The sequence below is a fragment of the Mesoplodon densirostris genome, chromosome 19 (assembly GCF_025265405.1).
Source record: "Mesoplodon densirostris isolate mMesDen1 chromosome 19, mMesDen1 primary haplotype, whole genome shotgun sequence".
Taxonomy (NCBI): Eukaryota; Metazoa; Chordata; class Mammalia; order Artiodactyla; family Ziphiidae; genus Mesoplodon; species Mesoplodon densirostris.
Genome location: NC_082679.1, coordinates 8,552,428 through 8,571,335, shown reverse-complemented (window position 1 = coordinate 8,571,335; position 18,908 = coordinate 8,552,428). Strand labels below are relative to the sequence as shown.

Genomic DNA, 18,908 nt, shown 5'->3' with positions numbered 1-18,908 from the left:
TCCTTCTGGCATGTCTGGGCATGTCCAAATGTTCCCTTTTTATAAAGAACAGTCATTGGATTAGGGCCCACCCGATGACCTCATCTGAACTTGACCATCTGCTAAGACCCTACTTCCAAATGAGGTCACATTCACAGGTCCTGGAGTTTGGACTTCAGTATATCTCTTTGGGGGACAGAATTCCACTCATAACACCCCCCCTTTATTCCACCCTCCATGTGGCAGCCCAAGGGGCAAAGCACAAACCGACTCTGTCCTTTCTCTGCTCAAAGTTCTTCCAAGATAATGGAATATTATCAGCCCTAAAAAGAAATGAAGCACTGCCATGACACGGATGAACCTTGAAAATATCATGCTGAGTGAAAGAAGGCAGACACAAAAGACCTCGTATAATTCCGTGTATAAGAAACGTCCAGGGGCTTCCCTGGTGGCGCAGTGGTTGAGAGTCCGCCTGCCGATGCAGGGGACACGGGTTCGTGCCCCGGTCTGGGAAGATCCCACATGCCGCTGAGCGGCTGGGCCCGTGAGCCATGGCCGCTGAGCCTGCGCATCCAGAGCCCGTGCTCTGCAATGGGAGACGGCACGGTGGTGAGAGGCCCGCGTACCGCCGAAAAAAAAAAAAGAAACGTCCAGAATAGGCAAATCTACAGAGCCAGAAAGTGGATTGGTGGTTGCCTGGGGTTTGGGGTTGGGGAGGGGAATCGGGAGTGACTGGTAAGAGGTAGAGGGTTTATTTTGGGTGTGATGGAAATGTTCTAGAACCGACTGTGGTGATGGATGCACAACTCTGTGAAGATAAGAAAGTCATTGAACTACACACTTTAAATTGGTGAATTTTATGGTATTTGAATTATATCTCAATAAAACTGCTATCCAACAACTTCCCTGGCTCCCCAGCGCCCTCTGGAGGGAGCCCTGACTCATTGCCCGGCCCCACGTTCTGATGCATCTGCGCGGGATGACCCCACACTGTTGTGGACACGTAACACAAGAGGCTGCAAAGCCACACACAGAAGACACTGCCATGGACACATATAAGGAGGACCCCAGTTATAAAGACTCACTTTGCCACACGATCCCACCCGGACACACCCCCAGACCGTACCAGGTGGCCCAGTGGTCTCGCCCACCATCCCAGCCAGACACCAAGGTGGTGTCTGTCAGGGATTCTTTTTTTTTTTTTTTTTTTTTTTTATCCTTTATTTTATTTTATTTTTTTTTCCTTTTTTTTTTATTAGTTTCTGCTTTATAACAAAGTGAATCAGTCATACATATACATCTGTTCCCACATCCCCTCCCTCATGCATCTCCCTCCCTCCCACCCTCCCCATCCCTCCCCTCCAGGCAGTCACAAAGCACCGAGCTGATCTCCCTGTGCTCTGCGGCTGCTTCCCACTATCTATCTACCCTACGTTTGGTAGTGTATATATGTCCATGCCTCTCTTTCGCTTTGTCACAGCTTACCCTTCCCCCTCCCCATATCCTCAAGTCCATTCTCAAGTAGGTCTGTGTCTTTATTCCCGTTTTACCCCTAGGTTCTTCATGACATTTTTTTTTCTTATATTCCATATATATGTGTTAGCATACGGTATTTGTCTTTCTCTTTCTGACTTACTTCACTCTGTATGACAGACTCTAGGTCTATCCACCTCATTACAAATAGCTCAGTTTCATTTCTTTTTATGGCTGAGTAATATTCCATTGTATATATGTGCCACATCTTCTTTATCCATTCATCCGATGATGGACACTTAGGTTGTTTCCAGCTCCGGGCTATTGTGAATAGAGCTGCAATGAACATTTTGGTACATGTCTCTTTTTGAATTATGGTTTTCTCAGGGTATATGCCTAGTAGTGGGATTGCTGGATCATATGGTAGTTCTATTTTTAGTTTTTTAAGGAACCTCCATACCGTTCTCCATAGTGGCTGTACCAATTCACATTCCCACCAGCAGTGCAAGAGTGTTCCCTTTTCTCCACACCCTCTCCAGCATTTATTGTTTCTAGATTTCTTGATGATGGCCATTCTGACTGGTGTGAGATGATATCTCATTGTAGTTTTGATTTGCATTTCTCTAATGATTCTGTCAGGGATTCTGTCAGCTGTCGGGTATGTTTATCTCAATTGGGCATTCCAGAATTGGGGAAGTTATCACAGGATGGATTCGGGGATGCCCTGGGCCCACGGTGAGACGGACCTGAGTGGAAAAAAAACATTAGTCACCTGATCTCCATGAGCACCCCGTCTGACTGGTTGGCCACGTTGAAGTCTGGGGTCTTTGGGAATCAGCATGAGTTCAGAGCTGGTGTCTGGCGCTCCCCAAAAGGTCTGATTATTTCCTTTTTCCCAGTGCACAGTGACCCTGGTCAAAGGCTGTAGGTCCCTTTGGGGAAGACCCGTAGAAAGAGTAACAGTATGAATTTGGGGCAGTGTACTGGGGTCCTTCCTCGAGGGGACCCGGCCTCCCCTCATTCAAGGGGCCTTGGGTCTGTAACCTGGCTCAAGTCTGGTGATTGATGGAGGGCCCGTGGCTCTCCGGTTTTAGGATTCAGGTTAGACTTTGGTTCACTAGACCCAGAACTCTTCCGTGTATACAGACCAAGCCAGAACTTAGTGGAGAGGACATCTATTTCCCTCCTAGGAGCGCCACGATCAACTCCCAGCGCCATGGTCTCTTCTGATTGTTGTTTGCGGGGCTGTCCTTTGTGGTGGCCACGCCCACCGCGTGGTGGTGGCCGCGCCCACCTGGCCTTTGGCGGCTCAGTGCCGCGTCTTAGCCCCTGTCGCCCCCGGATCGGATGATCCCCACTGCACTTGTTTCCCAGTTCAGGGGCGGCCACCGTGAGGTCTGGTCTGCAGAGAAGAGCTGCCGTGGAGACACAACCAGGCTTTGGACACACGCAAGGTGGTCCCCAGTTATAAAGACCCACTGTCTTGTAGTCATGGACACGCTCTCACACGGAGACATACAACCTATGAGGCACAGCGTGACAGCCACAGCCCTTCCTCAGAGACACACGTCCCATTCAGTAGTAGGCTCGGCGGCGGACACACTCCTGGAGGTGGCCGCTACACCGACGCCCCTCCCCACAATGGCACGTCGACCCCAGCATCCTAAGTCCATGGCCTCAGCAGTCATGCAATTGTCACACACACGCACATGCACCAACCCCGGTGACCACCCGGCCCTGCCATCCAGCCCCACACGGGCCACCCTGCAGACCCATCAGAGTCCCCACCTCTCTAACCCCTTCCACTCAGCAACACCCACGCACTGCACAGGCAGCCTCAGAACTCCAGGTCCAGCTGGTTCCTCACCCCAGGAAGTGGGGGAGGTATTTTTAGTTACAATTAACCTCCCGCCCAGTTTCCCTCCTCCCCCATGGCACAGCCAATTGATTTAATTACAGAGGATTAAATGAGAGGTATTTTCAACCAGGTGGGGGAGGGGGAGAGGAGAGCTTCCCCTCCCCCACTTGCCAGTGTCCCTTTGCCAGCCAGGCCAGGTTGCAGGAATACAAAGCCCTCCCCTTGATGTAGACCTCAGGCCTTGGCCCAGCCCTGCCCCCTCCCCCATAACCCTCCCCCACCCACCTTTAAAAGTGGGGAGAAGAGGTGTTGGAAGTCCTTCTTGCTGTATATCCCTCATCCATCCCACTTCAGTCCCTGGGAGTTTGGGGAGAGACAAACTGTAATCATAGTCACCAAAACAATATGTTAACTCAGAAAACAATCGGTGATATAGGCCCTTCAGAAATCACAGACTCTTAGAATTCTATTTTTAAAAATGAGAGGTTGTGGGTTTCCCTGGTGGCGCAGTGGTTGAGAGTCCGCCTGCCGATGCAGGGGACACAGGGTCGTGCCCCGGGCCAGGAAGATCCCACATGCTGCGGAGCAACTAAGCCCATGAGCCATGGCCGCTGGGCCTGCGCGTCTGGAGCCTGTGCTCCGCAACGGGAGAGGCCACAACAGTGAGAGGCCTGCGTACCGCCAAAAAAAAAAAAAAGAGAGGTTGTGAGGCAAGTGGTTAGCTCACAGCCTGCCTGGGTTCTAATGGGAACACCCACTCTCCAGCTCTGTGACCCCGGGCAAACGATTTCACCTCTCTGGGCCTCAGTTTCCTAATCTGGGAAATGTGGCCAGTGATCATACCTCCTCCTGGGGCTTAGTGGTAAGTGTTTACCAGATTGATAGGTATAAAGGTCCTGGAACAGAGCCTGGCACAGCACAAACTAGAGAAAGGGTAAATAAATGTGTAAAAGAGGCACCTGTACTCCCATCCCTACCCTGCTCTGCTTTTTATGACACTGTCAGCTTCTAACAGACTAAATGATGTGCTCATTTATTTGGTCCATCGTGAGTCTTCCCCACTAGGACGTCAGCTCCCCCAGGGCAGGGTCTTGGGTTTGTTCACTCAAGTGCAGGGACGAGCAGAGGGTGCGTGTCCAGGGCATACCCGTGGCCAGGAGGAATGAACGACGAGGTGAAGGCGGCTGAGTCTCAGAACTATGGAATTTCTTCCTCCATTCTCCACCTGTTTCCCAGGCACCTGCTGGGTATAGGGTGCTTGCTGTCTGAGGCCCCAGGTCACTACGGTGACAGAGAGAGACAAACTCCTGCCTTCTGGTAGTGCTGAGGTTCCAGCCAATAATGAATAGGCAAATAAGTGATGAAGGAATTCCAGGGAGGGGGTGATGGGGGACAGGGAATGAGGTGAGAGAGAGTGGTGGACAGAGCAGGGTGCTTTGGTTTGGCTGTTCCTGTGTCTTTGCAGAGGTGACCTCTGAGCCAGGAAGGTGTCCCAGGCAAAGGGAACAGCCAGGACAGACACCCCGAAGGGGGACTGAGCTAGTCATTTTCCACAAACAAGGTCAGTCTGCTGGGGTATGTTACCATGCAGCCCAGTCACTCCTGTTGTCCCCACTGCCTGCCAGCAGAGCCCCCTTGCTGACCTGTGGCTGGCCACAGATATGCAAGAGAGCCCTTTTGAAGCCACAAGAACTGCCCAGCTCAGCCTACTACATCAACCTGTAGATTAATGTGCTAAAAATTCATTGGCCTTTTGAACCATGACGCTGTGGTATGGTTTGTTACACAGCAATAGCTAACTGATACATACAGAGGGCCTGAGGAGAGAGCAGGATAAAGAGCATCAATTATTATTATAATTACTGATTCATGAGCTTCAAACTGATGAGAATTTGAATCATGGAAGAGACCCACGAACTCAGATTGGTAGCCTTTTGTTTTTAAGACTTTATGCTTAAAAAAAAAGGTAGAAGACAACACAAGAGGGGAGTGGGGGAGGGGGAAAGAGGGTGGGCTGGGAGGATGAAGGAAACCTCTCTAAATGTCAGATCTGGGTGACCCTCCTTCCCTGATGGCCCCAGCCCACCCCCAATCCCTTCTCTGTCCTAGGGGTGGGGGGTTACCCAGCCGCCATCTTCTGAACACCCAGGCCCAGGATCTCAGCTCGGGTTCCAGGCAGAGTTGAGGGCAGAAGTGGGGCACAGGGCCTGGAGGCCTTGTCTTTGTCCTTGAGAGACCCTCGAGTGGGCGCTCAGGCCCCTCATGTCCCGGCAGGGCCCCAGGGAGGTAGGCATTGAGTTAGGGGGGCCATAGGAGGTGGGGTCCTGAAGCCAGAGGGCCAGGCGTTGACCAGAAGCAGGTATGAGCCTGGCAGTCACAGTCCAGAGGTTGGGGTCTGTGGAGAGGAGAGGAGAGGCGAAGTCAGGAGATGGGGAGGGCGTCTGGACCTACATCAGGCCTTCTGCGCTGTCCCCACCAGCCCCACAGTGAGAGGGACACAGAGAGAGAGACAGAGACAGAGGCAGAGAATCAGAACAGAAATGGAGGGAAAGAGACAGACACAAATGAAAAAAAGACAAGGAGACAGTCAAGACAAAGAAAAAGATAAAGAAAAGGAGGACTTCCCTGGTGGCACAGTGGTTAAGAATCCGCCTGCCAATGCAGGAGATATGGGTTCGAGCCCTGGTCCGGGAAGATCCCACATACCGCGGAGCAACTAAGCCCGTGAGCCACAACTACTGAGCCCTCATGCCACAACTACTGAAGCCTGCGCACCTAGAGCCTGTGCTCCGCAACGAGAAGCCACCACAATGAGAAGTCCATGCACCACAATGAAGAGTAGCCCCCGCTTGCTGCAACTAGAGAAAGTCTGCGTGCAGCAACAAAGACCCAACGCAGCCAAATAAATAAATTAAAAAAAAAAAAAAGATAAGGCGAGAGGGACAGACAGAGCAGTATAGAGAAGAGACATCGAGATAATCAGAGATGGAGATGTGGAAAGAGAAAGAATGAGAGAGACAGAAATAAAGGGAGAGACAAAGAGGAAAAGGCAGGGGTTGGGAGAGACAGAGAAGAGTGGAGAGAGAAGTGGAGGGAGAAAAGGCAGCTTGCTTGGGGAGCAGGACAAGAAGCTCCCTCCATCACACCTGGTCCCAGAGGTCCCCTGACTCTGTACCGGGGCTCACCTGTCTGCAGTTGGTCAGGGCAGAGCTGAGACCCCCCATGGACCTGCTGGGCACTGAACAAACCTCTCCTCCCAGGGTCCGGCCTCCAGTGCTCTCCAAGCCTAAGCCCTCGCAGGTCTCCACTCTCATATCCCAGCCTTTCTGTGGGCCCTGATTTCATTACTCACCCATTTGACTCACCAGCCTCAGCCCAGCCCAGTCCCTTTGTATGTATGTGTGTGTATGTAGTGAGGGACCTTTGCATATACTTACTGTTCCTTCCTCTCCTGTCTCACTCCTCTTATTCTCCTGGTCTCAGCTCCAAAGTGCCCTCCTCCAGGAAGTCCTCCCTGAAACCCCCAGCCTGGGCCTGATGGCCCCTCTGGGTTCTTCCAGTTCCTGGGTTCCCTCCTCCCAGCCCTGTCCACTGTAGGTCATTACTGTCTGGGGACAGATCTGTCTCCCCCACTGGATTGTGAGCCTCATGGGCACAGGGCTGGGCTGTCATGGTCACTGCTGTGTCCCCATCACCACCCAGCACAGGGCTGGGCACACAGTTGCTCAGGGAGTAACTGGTCCAAGGAGTTTGGACCTCAACCAATGGGCACTAGGGAGCCACAGAAGGGTTTTAATCCAAGGAGAGTCAAGATCTGATCTGTGCTTTAGAAACTCCAGGCAGCCTCTCAACCCTGGGCGTTTGCACATGCTGTTCCCTCTGCTTTTCTAAGCTGAGTGAACCTGCACAAGTGAACTCTTCTCTCCGAGCCTCAGTTTTCTTATCTGTAAAATGAAAATAATAATAGCTTCTCTCTTTTGGGGTTATTGTAAAGACTGAGAAGATACTCTAGACTTAAGACCTGGAGAGTAGAAGAATGCACCCTGTTACCTTGCCCCCAACCTTCTGCCCAGTGGTCATCATTCAGTGTCCTACCTTCATCCTTCAATGCCCTACTCAGAAGCCACTTCTTCTACAAAGTCTTCCCTGATATCTCAGAGATAGCTGACGATAGCTGTGTTTTATTGTTTGAACTGTTGGACTAGATTGTCATTGGTTTCTGATGTCCACTTCCTCATGAGCCCAGAATCTTCTCAAGAGCTGGACCCTACCTGAGGCATGTCAATATATGTTTGGAAATGTATGTAGTATGTGGATGGGTGGATGAGTGGGTGGGTAGGTAGGTGGGTGAATGCATGGGTAAGTTGACAAGTGGGTGGACATGTGGGTGGGTGGATCAATGTGGAGGTGCGTGAATGAGTGGGTAGATGTATCTTCTGATGGATGAAGGGTGGTGGATACATACATGGATGGACCCATGGGTAGGCAGGTAGGTAGGTAGGTGGATGAACGCATGAATAAGAGGGTGGATGTGTGGGTGGGTGGATCAGTTTGGAGGTGGATGGATGAGTGGATAGGTGGGTGGATAGATGAATGAATGAGTGGGTGAATGTATGTTTGGATGGATGGTGGGTTGGTGGATGACTGATGGATGGATAAATATATGTATGGGTGAATTCATGGATGGATGGATGAACTGGAGAACCCTCAGTTCAGGGACGCAGGCTGACCCTGCCCTGGGTGGGCTCACTGCTGGAGTCTGGAGGTCTTACGAGGGGTTGAGAATAGCACAGTCTCCACCCTGGTGCTCCTAGACCTCGGACACTCACATTTCTCCTGACTCCAGCATCTATAAATAATGCCACTCTCCTTCTAAGTTCAAACTCATCCCCACTGATCCTGGAAGACAAAAGAGGAGTGTTAGTGGTCTTCACCAGACACCCCCATATGCCCCACTCCCCCTTCCTTCCCCAGGGGACTCCTCTATCAGGACAAACTGAGCCATCCTTTAAGAGGGTGCTGGTCCTTTAAGGAAAAGTGGAGCTTTCCAATGGGTGGTTGAAGCCTGGAAGAAGCAAACTCCGGGAGGAAAGGTGGGGACCAGGAAATCTGCATTTGCATCTTCGACTCCCCTCTTAAACAAATGAAGCAAGGTGTTTTTCAAGAACTTAATCCCAGAAGGTGGGGCACATTGGAGGAGGGGCCTGGAGTGCTGGGGGTGTGTCTTAGCTAGGGGGCGGGGCTTACCTGGGGGCCTGACAGTCCCTTGTGGCTGAGTCTCCGTGTAGCCCCCCATGGGCTGGCCCTCTGGGCTGAAGGCTGCACCCTGCCCTGCTAGGGGAGTTAACGGGTGCAGGCTGAGCCCCAGGATGCCTGGTTCAGGCTGTGATACTCCCCCAGGAATGCTAGGCCCTCTCTTCCCACCTTCTCCCTGTACCTGTGCGGTTGGATTGATCGATCATTGGTTGCACGATGCGTCTCCGGGCATTAATGAACCTGGGAGGGGGTCATGGAGATGGAGGAGGGTGCAGAGAGGCAGGAGGAAGAGAGGTAGAAATGAATACACAGGGACAGAGACGGCAGGCGAGAGAGGACGGGTGCAGGGGCAGCAAAGCAGAGGCAGGAGGAAGAGAGGCTCCGAGGGGCTTTGGGGCCTCCTTCAGCACCGCGGACAGCACCCGGCCTCCCACCCTGGGCTGGCCCACGGACCGCCCAGGCCTCCTGTGTCACTCACCAGTTGTTGACTTGTAGGATGGTGAGCCCCGTGTCCTGGGACAGCTGTTTCTTCTGCTCCTCTGAGGGGTACGGGTGCTGTGGCCACCAGCAAGAGTCACCCTGCTTGCCTGGCTGCCCTCTGATCCCCAAGGCCTGGCCTGCCCAGGTCCCAGGGAGTTGGTGAGCCCAGGCTGAGGCAAGGCCGGGAGAGGCAGCGGCGTGTCTGAGCTTCTCCGTGCTCCCCAGGGCCCAGTGGAGGGAAGCAGAGCCACGCTTCCGGCACTTACACCGGTGGGTGTCCCCCCACCTCTTCCAGCAATTAGAGGCTAATTGGCCAGCTCTCAACAGGGAGGTGGAGCCGGGGGAGGGCGGAACTGGGGGAACTCCACCGCCCTGGGGAAAGGAGGCAAAGCCGAGCACCAGCCCGCTCTGAGTCCGCTAGGTCCTTGGGCATGTCTCTCCCCGTCCCAATCTCTATCTTTCTCTGTGTCTGTCTGTCTGTCTCTCCCCCAATGTGACTCAGTCTCCCCCTGTGTCTCTGTTGCTCTGACTCAAGGCTCTCCATGACTCCCCATCTCTATCTTTGTTTCGGCCTCTCCCTGTCTGTCCTCCTGTCTCCTTGAGGCAGGATGGTTTGGTGATTAAGGCCAAACTGCCTGCATTTGAATCCACTTCTGGCTGTGAGACCTCTGGGCCTCAGTCTCCTCATCTGCGAAATGGAGCTCACAACATCCCTGTCCTCACGGGGTATGTTTGGCTGGATGGTGGCTGACGGATGGGTGGGTGACTGGATGGGAGGGTCGGGGGTGGGGGAGAGGACGGAATGACTCACGAGCCCTTCGTGGCACCTGGCGCCCAGGTGGTGCTCATGGCTGTCTGCTCCTGTCGATCCCCACCTGCCTGAGATTCTCCCTCGGTATTTTCCTGCTGCCGCAGTCTCCCGTCTCTGGGTCTCTCTCCAGCCTCAGTTTCTGTGTGGCCATCCTTCTCCACCTCTCTCTCTGCCCACCCCGCCCCAGGGCCCCAGGGCTCTCACCGAGAGGTGCTGGAACAACCAGGCTCTCATGATGTTCGTGGCCACCTTGGGGAAGATCCCTCTCTTCTTGTTCTGCCGCCGCTCCTGGTCCAGCTCCTCGTCCTCTCCCCCAGAACTGGGAGAGGCCACATTTGTGTCTAGTCCATCTCCTGAGTAGGGAGAGGCATGCTGTGCTGTGGATGGGAAAGGTGGGGGACCAGAGGGACCCAGAACGCTCCCCCAAGGCACCACTCCACACCCCAGTCATCCTTGTCCCTCTGGAAGTCCTACCTGTTGTCTAACTTCAATCCTCAGACTGACTCCCACCTTTCCCCTCCACCTCTCAAGCTTCTCACCTTGGTCACTGGAGTTGTCACCACTCTGGGAGGCCAGGCCCCCGCTGGATGGACCTGGGGTGCCCAAATGTACAGACCCACTGTCTTCATGGTCTCTAATCCATGTAGTATTCTGGAAAGTAGGAGTTGGAAGTCAGTGCCAAGGCTTGGGGTATAATATACTACAGTGGCTAAGACCACAGGCTCTGGAGCTAGGAGCCCTGAGTGTGAAGACTGTGTCTGCCTCTTTCCTGGCTGTGTGTGACCTTGGGCAAGTCACTTCACCTCTCTGTGCCTCAGTTTCCTCAACTGCAAAAATGGAGGACAATAACCATCCCCACCCACCTCACAGAGTGTGGTAAGAATTCAATGAGTTAATTTACGTAAAGGCACACAGCAATCACTCAAGAAAGATGAGCTTGTACAGATCTCTGGCACCTTATCAGAAATCCCTGGAAGCCAGCGCTCTTGCAAAATTCAAAACTTTTCACATCTTTAGGCAAAAGATGTAAATCAGTGCACACGCCATGTATTTCCTGACACCTCCACAGTGTCTGGAGCATAACCTCGTCATCAAACTCATTAACATTTCTGCAGCAAAATGGATGAATATTTAACTAAGTGGAATAAATAAAGGCTATAAATAGCCTCTCATTAGTTCAGGTCAGATTTTGCTGCCAAATGAGTTTGTGCTAAACTTATGGGGAAAAAAACACCAACTTTTAGTTTTCAGAGATATGGCGGTCTCCAAATTGCAGATCAGGGAGTCGGGGGTTGTATTTTCTTTATCCAAACTCCTACACACTTTGAGGAACTTGACAATGTGTTGAATTCACCCCCTGCCCCAGCTCTGTGTCCCAGGAGGCCTACCCACCTGTATAGATACATCATTTCTTTGTCATTGGTTTAAGGTTCTTTTACATGTTTTTTTTTGTTGTTGTTGTTGTTTTGGGTTTTTTTGCGGTACGCGGGCCTCTCACCTCCTTGGCCCCTCCCGTTGCAGAGCACAGACTCCGGACGCGCAGGCTCAGCGGCCATGGCTCACAGGCCCAGCCGCTCCAAGGCATGTGGTATCGTCCCGGACTGGGGCACGAACCTGTGTCCCTTGCCTCGGCAGGTGGACTCTCAACCACTGCGCCACCAGGGAAGCCCTGGTTTAAGGTTCTTCAGTTGTTGGGAGGCAGGTGGGGTGGAAGTGGGGATGGCAACAGCCACCTGCTGTTGCTGAGCCCTGGGGTACACCCCTGACCCTGTTGAATGTCCTAGACCCTGCCCTCTGTTTTGTAATTAGTCCCCCACCCCTGCAAATGACCCAGTGTGGATGCATCATTTGTGTCCTTCCAGGGCTCAGCCTGAGACACGGCACCTTAGAGAAGTTTTCTCCGGGCTCAGAATATCTGTGTGGAGTTTAGAGTTTGAGGGCATTGGGGATGGGTTGTGTGCAAGCGACAGAATCATTAGGTCTGAAGGCTTTTGAGCACTGTTCGAGTTGTCACCCTGCCCTTCTGGCACTGGATCTGATCGGATGAGCGTCCATGTCAGTGTACCTGAAGCGGTCCTGAGACTGTCATGCAGCATGTAAGTGTGAATGTGCCTACGTCCGCGCCCGACAAGGCAAGGTTGTCCCTGGAGAAGAGGTGTCACGTGGGCAGAGCTAAGACACGCAGCCACATTTGAGCATGGTTGTGTCACTCTCTCAACCGGCCAGGTGGCTACATCTGACAAATGCAAGGCTACATTTATTTTTCTAAGCTTGTGGCTGTAGTTCTAGGGGTTGGTGTCCTATCTGGGAGACAGTGCGTGGTTATCCTGAGTCCTGCGTGAGTGGGCAGGCAGCTCCGTGATTCTTTGGCAGGGGATGATGGCCATAGGAGTGTGCTGGCAGCTGTGTGAAGATATAGAATATGGCTATGCCTCCAAGGGGGTTGTAACTGATCAGCACACGCACATGGTGTGCTACTGAGCAGGTGCATAATACGGGTTGTGGGGCAGAGGGTCCTTGAGGCTCATCTGTGACTGCTGTGTGCACATGCTCGAGTCTGCATAGTTGTGGTACGGCCATGTGCCTGTATTTGGGTGTGGGTGTCATGTTGTATAATCGCTGTGTTGATAGTGTGACCGCCTTGTGGGTATGGGCCTCACTGGGATCTGCACAGCTATTGTGTGATTGTTGCCTGGGTGCCTAAGTCTATGAAACTATAGTCTGATTGTATCTGAGACTGGATAAATCTGGGGCCACGTGGCCATTGAGTGGCAAGGTGTGTGCTCACACCTACAGTAGTCCAATTGTTAAGAGGTTAGGGTAGGACTTCCCTGGTGGCGCAGTGGTTAAGAATCTGCCTGCCAATGCAGGGGACATGGGTTCAAGCCCTGGTCTGGGAAGATGCCACATGCCGTGGAGCAACTAAGCCTGTGCGCCACAACTACTGAAGCCCGCGCGCCTAGAGCCCGTGCTCCGCAACAAGAGAAGCCACTGCAGTGAGAAGCCCGTGCACTGCAAGGAAGAGTAGCCCCCGCTTGCCGCAACTAGAGAAAGCCTGCATGCAGCAACAAAGACCCAATGCAGCCCAAAATAAAGAAATCAATTTATAAAAAAGAAAAAGAGGTTAGGGTGTGTGTGTGTGTGTGTGTGTGTGTGCAGGCACTGTGGTTGCTCTGGGTCTAAGTGTGACTGTAGCTGAGCTTATGTCATAGGATCTGGGGCCATTTGGCTCCATCTCCAGCTGGGTGGCTGTCATGTTGTTGAGGTGTGTGTACCGCACACACACACACACACACTCTAGAACAGCAGCGTCTCAATCAGGCTGTGTGATCTATGATGCTATTATGCCGCTGGGCTGTGAGTGTTTAAGTATGTGGCATATGCTATCACCTGACTGTGAATGTAACGGGTTTTGTGGCTGTTTGTGAACCTATGTGGGTGTAGCCAAGTCTACGGGTGGTATCTGCAGCTGTCAGGGTGTATATGTGTGCTGTCATCCATCTGTATTGCAGTCTGTGTAGCTGTTGCATAGCTGGTGCATGTCCTGTGGTCAGACCATGTCTGACTGTGGCTGTCTGAGGCTGTGTGGTGTGTTGTGTGTGCCCTGATGCTGGAACCCAGCTCTCTGGGCATGCCTTTGGTTTCAGGGCAATGCCTGTTGCCCCATCCTGGGGCCCACCTGATCTGGGAGGCTTGGGCAGGAGGCCGGGTAGTCGTCGAGATCCTCCCTGTAGCCGCCGTCCCGATCCTCGATGACCAGGTCTATGGGCATCTTTCCCTTGAGGCAGGTGATGTAGCGGTGACAGAAGTTGTCGCACAGGTCGTGGACCTGAGGGGGCACCGGGGTACTGGGGGGGCCACCCGGGGGCCAGGGCTGGGGTGTATAGGGATGGGGGTGGCCTTCTGCTCCAACTCTGGTGGGGAGAGAGCCTGAAGGAGGGGTGGAGGGGGCAAGAAGGGAAGGGATGGGGGGCAAGTGAGGGCGTGAGGGGAAGTGAGAAGCACTTACCTTCTCCAGCTCCAGCAGGTGGAAACGGAGCACTTGAATGGCCTGTATCATCTGAAAACAGAGACACAAGAGGGGAGGGAGAGAGGGAGCAAGACAGAGAAGAAGGAAGAGGAGAAGGTGAAAAAAGAGAAGAAGGAGGAGGAGGAGAAGAGGAAGAGGAAGAAGAAGGAGAAGGAGAAGAAGGAGAAGAAGAAGGGGAAGAGGAAGGGGAAGAGGAGGAAGGGGAAGAGGAAGAGGATGAGGGAGAAGAGGAAGAAGGGGAAGGGGAAGAGGAAGAAGGGGAAGGGGAAGAAGGGGAAGGGGAAGCGGAAGAAGGGGAAGGGGAAGAAGGGGAAGGGGAAGAAGGGGAAGGGGAAGAGGAAGAAGGGGAAGGGGAAGAAGGGGAAGAGGAAGAAGGGGAAGGGGAAGAAGGGGAAGGGGAAGAGGAAGAGGAGGAAGGGGAAGGGGGAAGGGGAAGTGGAAGAAGGAGAAGGGGAAGGGGAAGAAGAAGGGAAAGGGGAAGAAGGAGAAGGGGAAGGGGAAGAAGGGGAAGGGGAAGGGGAAGAGGATGAAGGAGAAGAAGGAGAGGAAGAGGAAGAAGGAGAAGAAGAAGAAGGGGAGGAAGAAGGAGGAAGAAGAAGAGAGAGAAACAGAAAAAGTGCATTGGATGACAAACAGAAAAAGAGTGCAAAGAGAGAGAAAGACAAAATGACAGGGGCAGAGAGAAATAGAGAACAGAGATGGAGACCCAGAATTAAGGAACAAGGGAGTGTGAGATTGAGATCAGAGACAAAGAAAGAGAAGCAAGAGGTGCAAGAGACAAAAGAGGACCCATCACAAGAGGAGTGAGCTAAGGTATGCTCTAATAATAACACCACATCCTTTGCCTGCTTGCCCTTGGATCCATTTCCCACCCTTCACCTGAAAACTACATTTCCCAGAGCCCTTTGCCAAAGGGTTCAGCCAATAGGAAGCTCTGTTGGGAGCTGGAAAGCAAAAGGAAGGGACAAGCCGGGGTATTTCTCCTTCTCTCTCCCTCTCCTCCTTCTCTTCCCTTTCTCTCTCTTCTCTCTCCTCTCCTCTCTCCTTTACAGCTAACTGCTTTTATTCATTTTGGTGTGAGCCCTGTTCTGAGTGATAGAACAGCGAACACTTAACGAGTCCCCATTCAGTGCCAGGCATTGTGCTACATGCTTGACTCTCTTTAACTCATTATACACTCACAACAGCCCTACAAGATAGAAATTATTACTAGCTACACTTTACAGATGAGGAAAACGGGGCCCAGGGAGATGGAACTACTTGCCCTCGTTCTTAGAACTAGTAAGTGTAGAGCTGGGATTCGAACTCAGGCCATCGAGTCCCTGTTCTCAAACTCTAGGCTACACTGCATTGCAAATGGACAACAATTATCACTATTTGAGGACGTGGGCCAGGCGGTCTCCTCTTTGCTCCCACAAGCAATCCCAGGGCTATGGAGGGTGGAACAGAAGACCCCCTTGGAGGAGGAGGAGTTGGGGAGGGCCCAGGTCTCACCAGATTGTCCAGCTCCGGGTTGGAGGAGAAGAGAGGCCTCTCGGAGCGGACCTGGGAGAAAGAGAGAGGCCAGGAAGGGCATATCCTGTCTCCTGCCCACCCCACTTCACTGGTTCTCCTGGCGCACAGTGGCTGGTGGGTGCCCACCTGCTTGGCAAAGGCTGCAATGTCCTCATTGAAGGAATCCGAGGAGCATACGTCACTGCCTGGGGGTGTGCCCAGCCCAGTCCCAGCCCCATCACGGGGAGAACACGTGGCCAATTCACATTTCTCAAAGACCAGGGCCAGCAGCGGGAAAAGCGGGTGTCTGGGGAAAGCAGGAGAGGTGAGAGTTCATGAGGGGAGGGCAGGGGGGCTGGGAAGTATGGTGCAACCGGAAGGTGGAGAGGAGACCCAGAGGGAAAAGGTGGAGAGACAGAGACAGAGTGACACCGAGTCAGAGAAGAGAAACATATAAAGAGAGACAAAGAAACAGGGCGGGGGGCACATCCTGAGACCCCGTGGAGCCGTCAGCCTTGTCCCCACTCACCCGTAGATCTCATCCTTCTCCCTCCTCAGGCCATCACTATCCAAGCCCAGGGGTGGGGGCTGGGGAGGCCGGTGGGGGCCGTAGGGCCCGGGGCCTCTCGGTGCCGCGGACACTGCCTCCGAGAAGCCAGCCAGGGCTGCAGTGCTGTCCACGATGCCGGGGTAGTGGGGCAGCTCATCGTACTGGATGGGGGGAGGTGAGAGGGGAAGAGCCCCAGGGAGGTGTCAGCACCAACAAGAAACCTCCCTACCCTCGCACCCAGGAAATGCCCCCTCCTTGCCCCAGTCACCTGCCCTACGGTCCCCAAGTGTCCCAGCCTTGCTCCCTTAGGCCCCATATGTCCCGTGGAGCTGTCTGGGTGGGACTGAAGGCCCTGTCCTCAAGCCTTCCCTTGGACCCGTGGACTGTGAAAAATGTCCCATCAGAGATTCCCAGTGTGTGGGCAGGAGGGTCCAGGGGAGAGAGACTGACCCAGGTCTTGGATCTGAGGGTCAGGGTTGGGGGGTCAGGGAGTGGCTGGCTGGTAACTGCCAGCTTCTCACAGAGAGTTGGGGGGAGAGAGATTCAGAGAGAGGGAGAGAGATGTGAGAGAAGAGAGAGACTGGGAAGGAGATGCAAGAGAAAGATAGAGGGAAGGAGAGATTAGAGGGAGAGAGAGAGAGGGAGGGAGAGAAACGGTGAGAGAGACAAAAAAGGTGGAGAAAGAGACAAGAGATAAAGAGAGATGTAGAGTCAGAGGGAAGAGCAGAGAGGGAGAGAGACACACAGAGAGAAGATACAGGAGAAACAGGCATAGGGAGACAGGGGGCAGAGAGAGAGAGAGAGAGACAGAGAAGGGGAGAGAGAGGAGGGGAGAGAAATTGATTCTCGCTCACAGGCACTGCCCATCAAAGCAGTGCATTGTTTGTACACAAATGTACGCATACAGTCTCCCCCGCTTCAATTTCATTTCACAGATGAATATGCACGTCTGAGTGCATGTTAACTTGTCACACTCCACTCCCCATGTGGACCCACCACACACGCACACACGTACACACACACACAGCCAAAAGCCAGGCGCAGGAATGAATGAATGAATCAGTGCATGAGACATTTAGCACAGTGCCTGGCACACATTCAATAAACACTTGTTGAACCAAAGTATAACCCGGCTCAACCACACAAACGCACTTGTGCCAACAGCCCCAAAGAGAAATCACGCGTGAGATTTCTGTGTCCTGTCATCACAGAAGCACACGCACCGGTGAAGCCAGGGGACCTTTAAGTCACCCACGTCCAATCCTTTCCTCGGAGATGAAGAAACTGAGGTTCAAAGAGGCACAGGGACTGGAGAGGGGGAGGCACCAGTGTTCCCGCCGTCGCGGGGGTGCGCACGGAGGGCTCTGAGTGTGTGTGTGTGTCTTGCCTTTCCTCCTAACTTCTCCTGAGCACTGAAGTTGAATCCAACTGCCCCCCACTGTTCATCGCACATCTCAGGGTGTCCTCGAATCCTGCGGTATTCCCGCCCCCCTCCACCCCCAAAGGTGCCTGCTCACCTCCTCGCCTGTCTTTCCAACCCCAAGACAGCGGAAGAGAATCCCTTGGCCCTGCCTAGTGAGACCCACCTCTCCCAGCACTGTCCCCACGCCTAAGCCTCTGGAGGACTTGGAACAAAAGTAGACCAGGGAGAAGGATGGGGGAGGGACGAAAAAGAAGCGGGAGGGGGTAGGATAAAGGGCCTGAGATGGAGGGGAGACCAGGGGCAGAGAGGGGAGACTGAGGGGCAGAGAGAGGGGAGAGCCGGGGTTAGGAAGAGGGGAGATTCAGGGGCAGGGAGAGCGGAGGCAGAGAAAGAGATGGTGGAGAGAGCGGGATGGGCTGATGGGGGCCAGAGCTCCCCAGGGAGGAGATGGAAGGATGGGGGATGCGACCACCGGCCGGGGCACAGGATCGTCCGCCCTCAGACCTACCCTCCGGGCCATGGGCTGATGCCGGCGGCAGCTCCCGGGTCCCTCCAGGGCCTGGCCGGCGGGGAGGGCGCAGCCAGGGGCAGCGGCCCCAGATGGCCCGCGGGGCCGACGCCAGGGGGTGGGGCAGGAGGCTGGGTGCCCGGCCCCCCCACCCCCACCGCCGTCAGCGGCAGGCGCCGGGCCGTACGGAGGCTCCGCGCATGGACCCCCAGCCTCCTGCCCCCGCGGGGGTCACAGCTAAGGGCTCCTGCCAGCGAGGGCAGCGGCGAGAAGGCGGGGGAGGGCCGCCCGAGGCCCCCTCCCCGGGGCCCCCAGTCCCTCCCCCGGGTCCTGGGAGGATGGAACCAGCCCGAGATCCACAGACCGAGAGGCGGGGGAGAGGGGGGCGCGAGGGGGCCCGGCCCGGGGGTCGGGCGGCGGGCGGCGGCTCCCAGCGCGGTGCGGGGTCCCGGCGTTGGCGGGCCGGAGGGATGCTGGCGGCTCCGTCTCTCCCTCTCTCCCCCTCTCCCCCTCTCCCGGTCTCTCCCTCTCTCTGTGGTCACATCCGGAAGTTCCACAGCGGAGATGCTTAACCCACTGTCCGCCGGCGGCTCGGCCGCTGGCGAGGCGGGGCGGGGCGGGGCGGGGCGGGGCGGGAGCGTCCGGAGCCCCCTCCCCTCCCCTCGCCCTCCCCGCTCCAGGGGGCTGCGGCCGCTCCGGGGGCGGTGTTTTGTATCGGAGTCTCACAGCGTCTGGTCTGCCTCGGTCCCCACCCCTCCTGCCTTCCTCTCTCCACGTCGCGCGCTCTCCTCCCACCGCGCTCGGGTCTTCTCCGCCGGTCCCCCTCCCGGCCGCCCCAGGTCCCCGTCTCTCTCTCTCTCCATCTCCCTGCTTCCCTCTTTTCTCTAGGTCTTCGAGTCTCTCTCTCTCCATTTCTTTCTCTCTTTTTCTCTCTGTGTCTGTGTCTGTGTCTCTCTCCCATCTCTGCCCCTCTCCTGGCCGCCCACGCTCCCACTCAGGCCCTCTGATCAGTGCCTCTCCCCCTCCCCCTTTTCCCTGTTCTCTCT

At 54.5% G+C, this 18,908-nt stretch overlaps 1 protein-coding gene across 11 annotated transcripts; it reads right to left on the bottom strand.

Moving 5' to 3' along the window:
- Positions 1-5,239: 5,239 nt before the first annotated feature.
- MEIS3 (Meis homeobox 3) lies at positions 5,240-18,416 on the bottom strand. 11 transcript variants are annotated; one of them, XM_060083675.1, is made up of 14 exons: positions 17,863-18,415; positions 16,382-16,444; positions 15,911-16,092; positions 15,529-15,688; positions 15,382-15,432; positions 13,867-13,917; positions 13,537-13,635; positions 10,397-10,508; positions 10,062-10,210; positions 9,045-9,121; positions 8,748-8,806; positions 8,558-8,641; positions 8,140-8,209; positions 5,240-5,705 (listed from the first exon to the last, which is right to left on the bottom strand). In XM_060083675.1, exons 1-13 carry the CDS (start codon positions 17,872-17,874, stop codon positions 8,160-8,162), a joined length of 1,149 nt encoding a protein of 382 aa, XP_059939658.1. In that variant the 5' UTR covers positions 17,875-18,415; the 3' UTR covers positions 5,240-5,705; positions 8,140-8,159. The 11 variants fall into 11 exon arrangements, with proteins under 11 accessions (XP_059939658.1, XP_059939655.1, XP_059939654.1 ...); XM_060083672.1 differs by having other exon boundaries at positions 13,537-13,686; positions 17,863-18,414; XM_060083671.1 differs by having other exon boundaries at positions 8,558-8,644; positions 13,537-13,686; positions 17,863-18,413.
- Between the last annotated feature and the right edge of the window lie 492 nt (positions 18,417-18,908).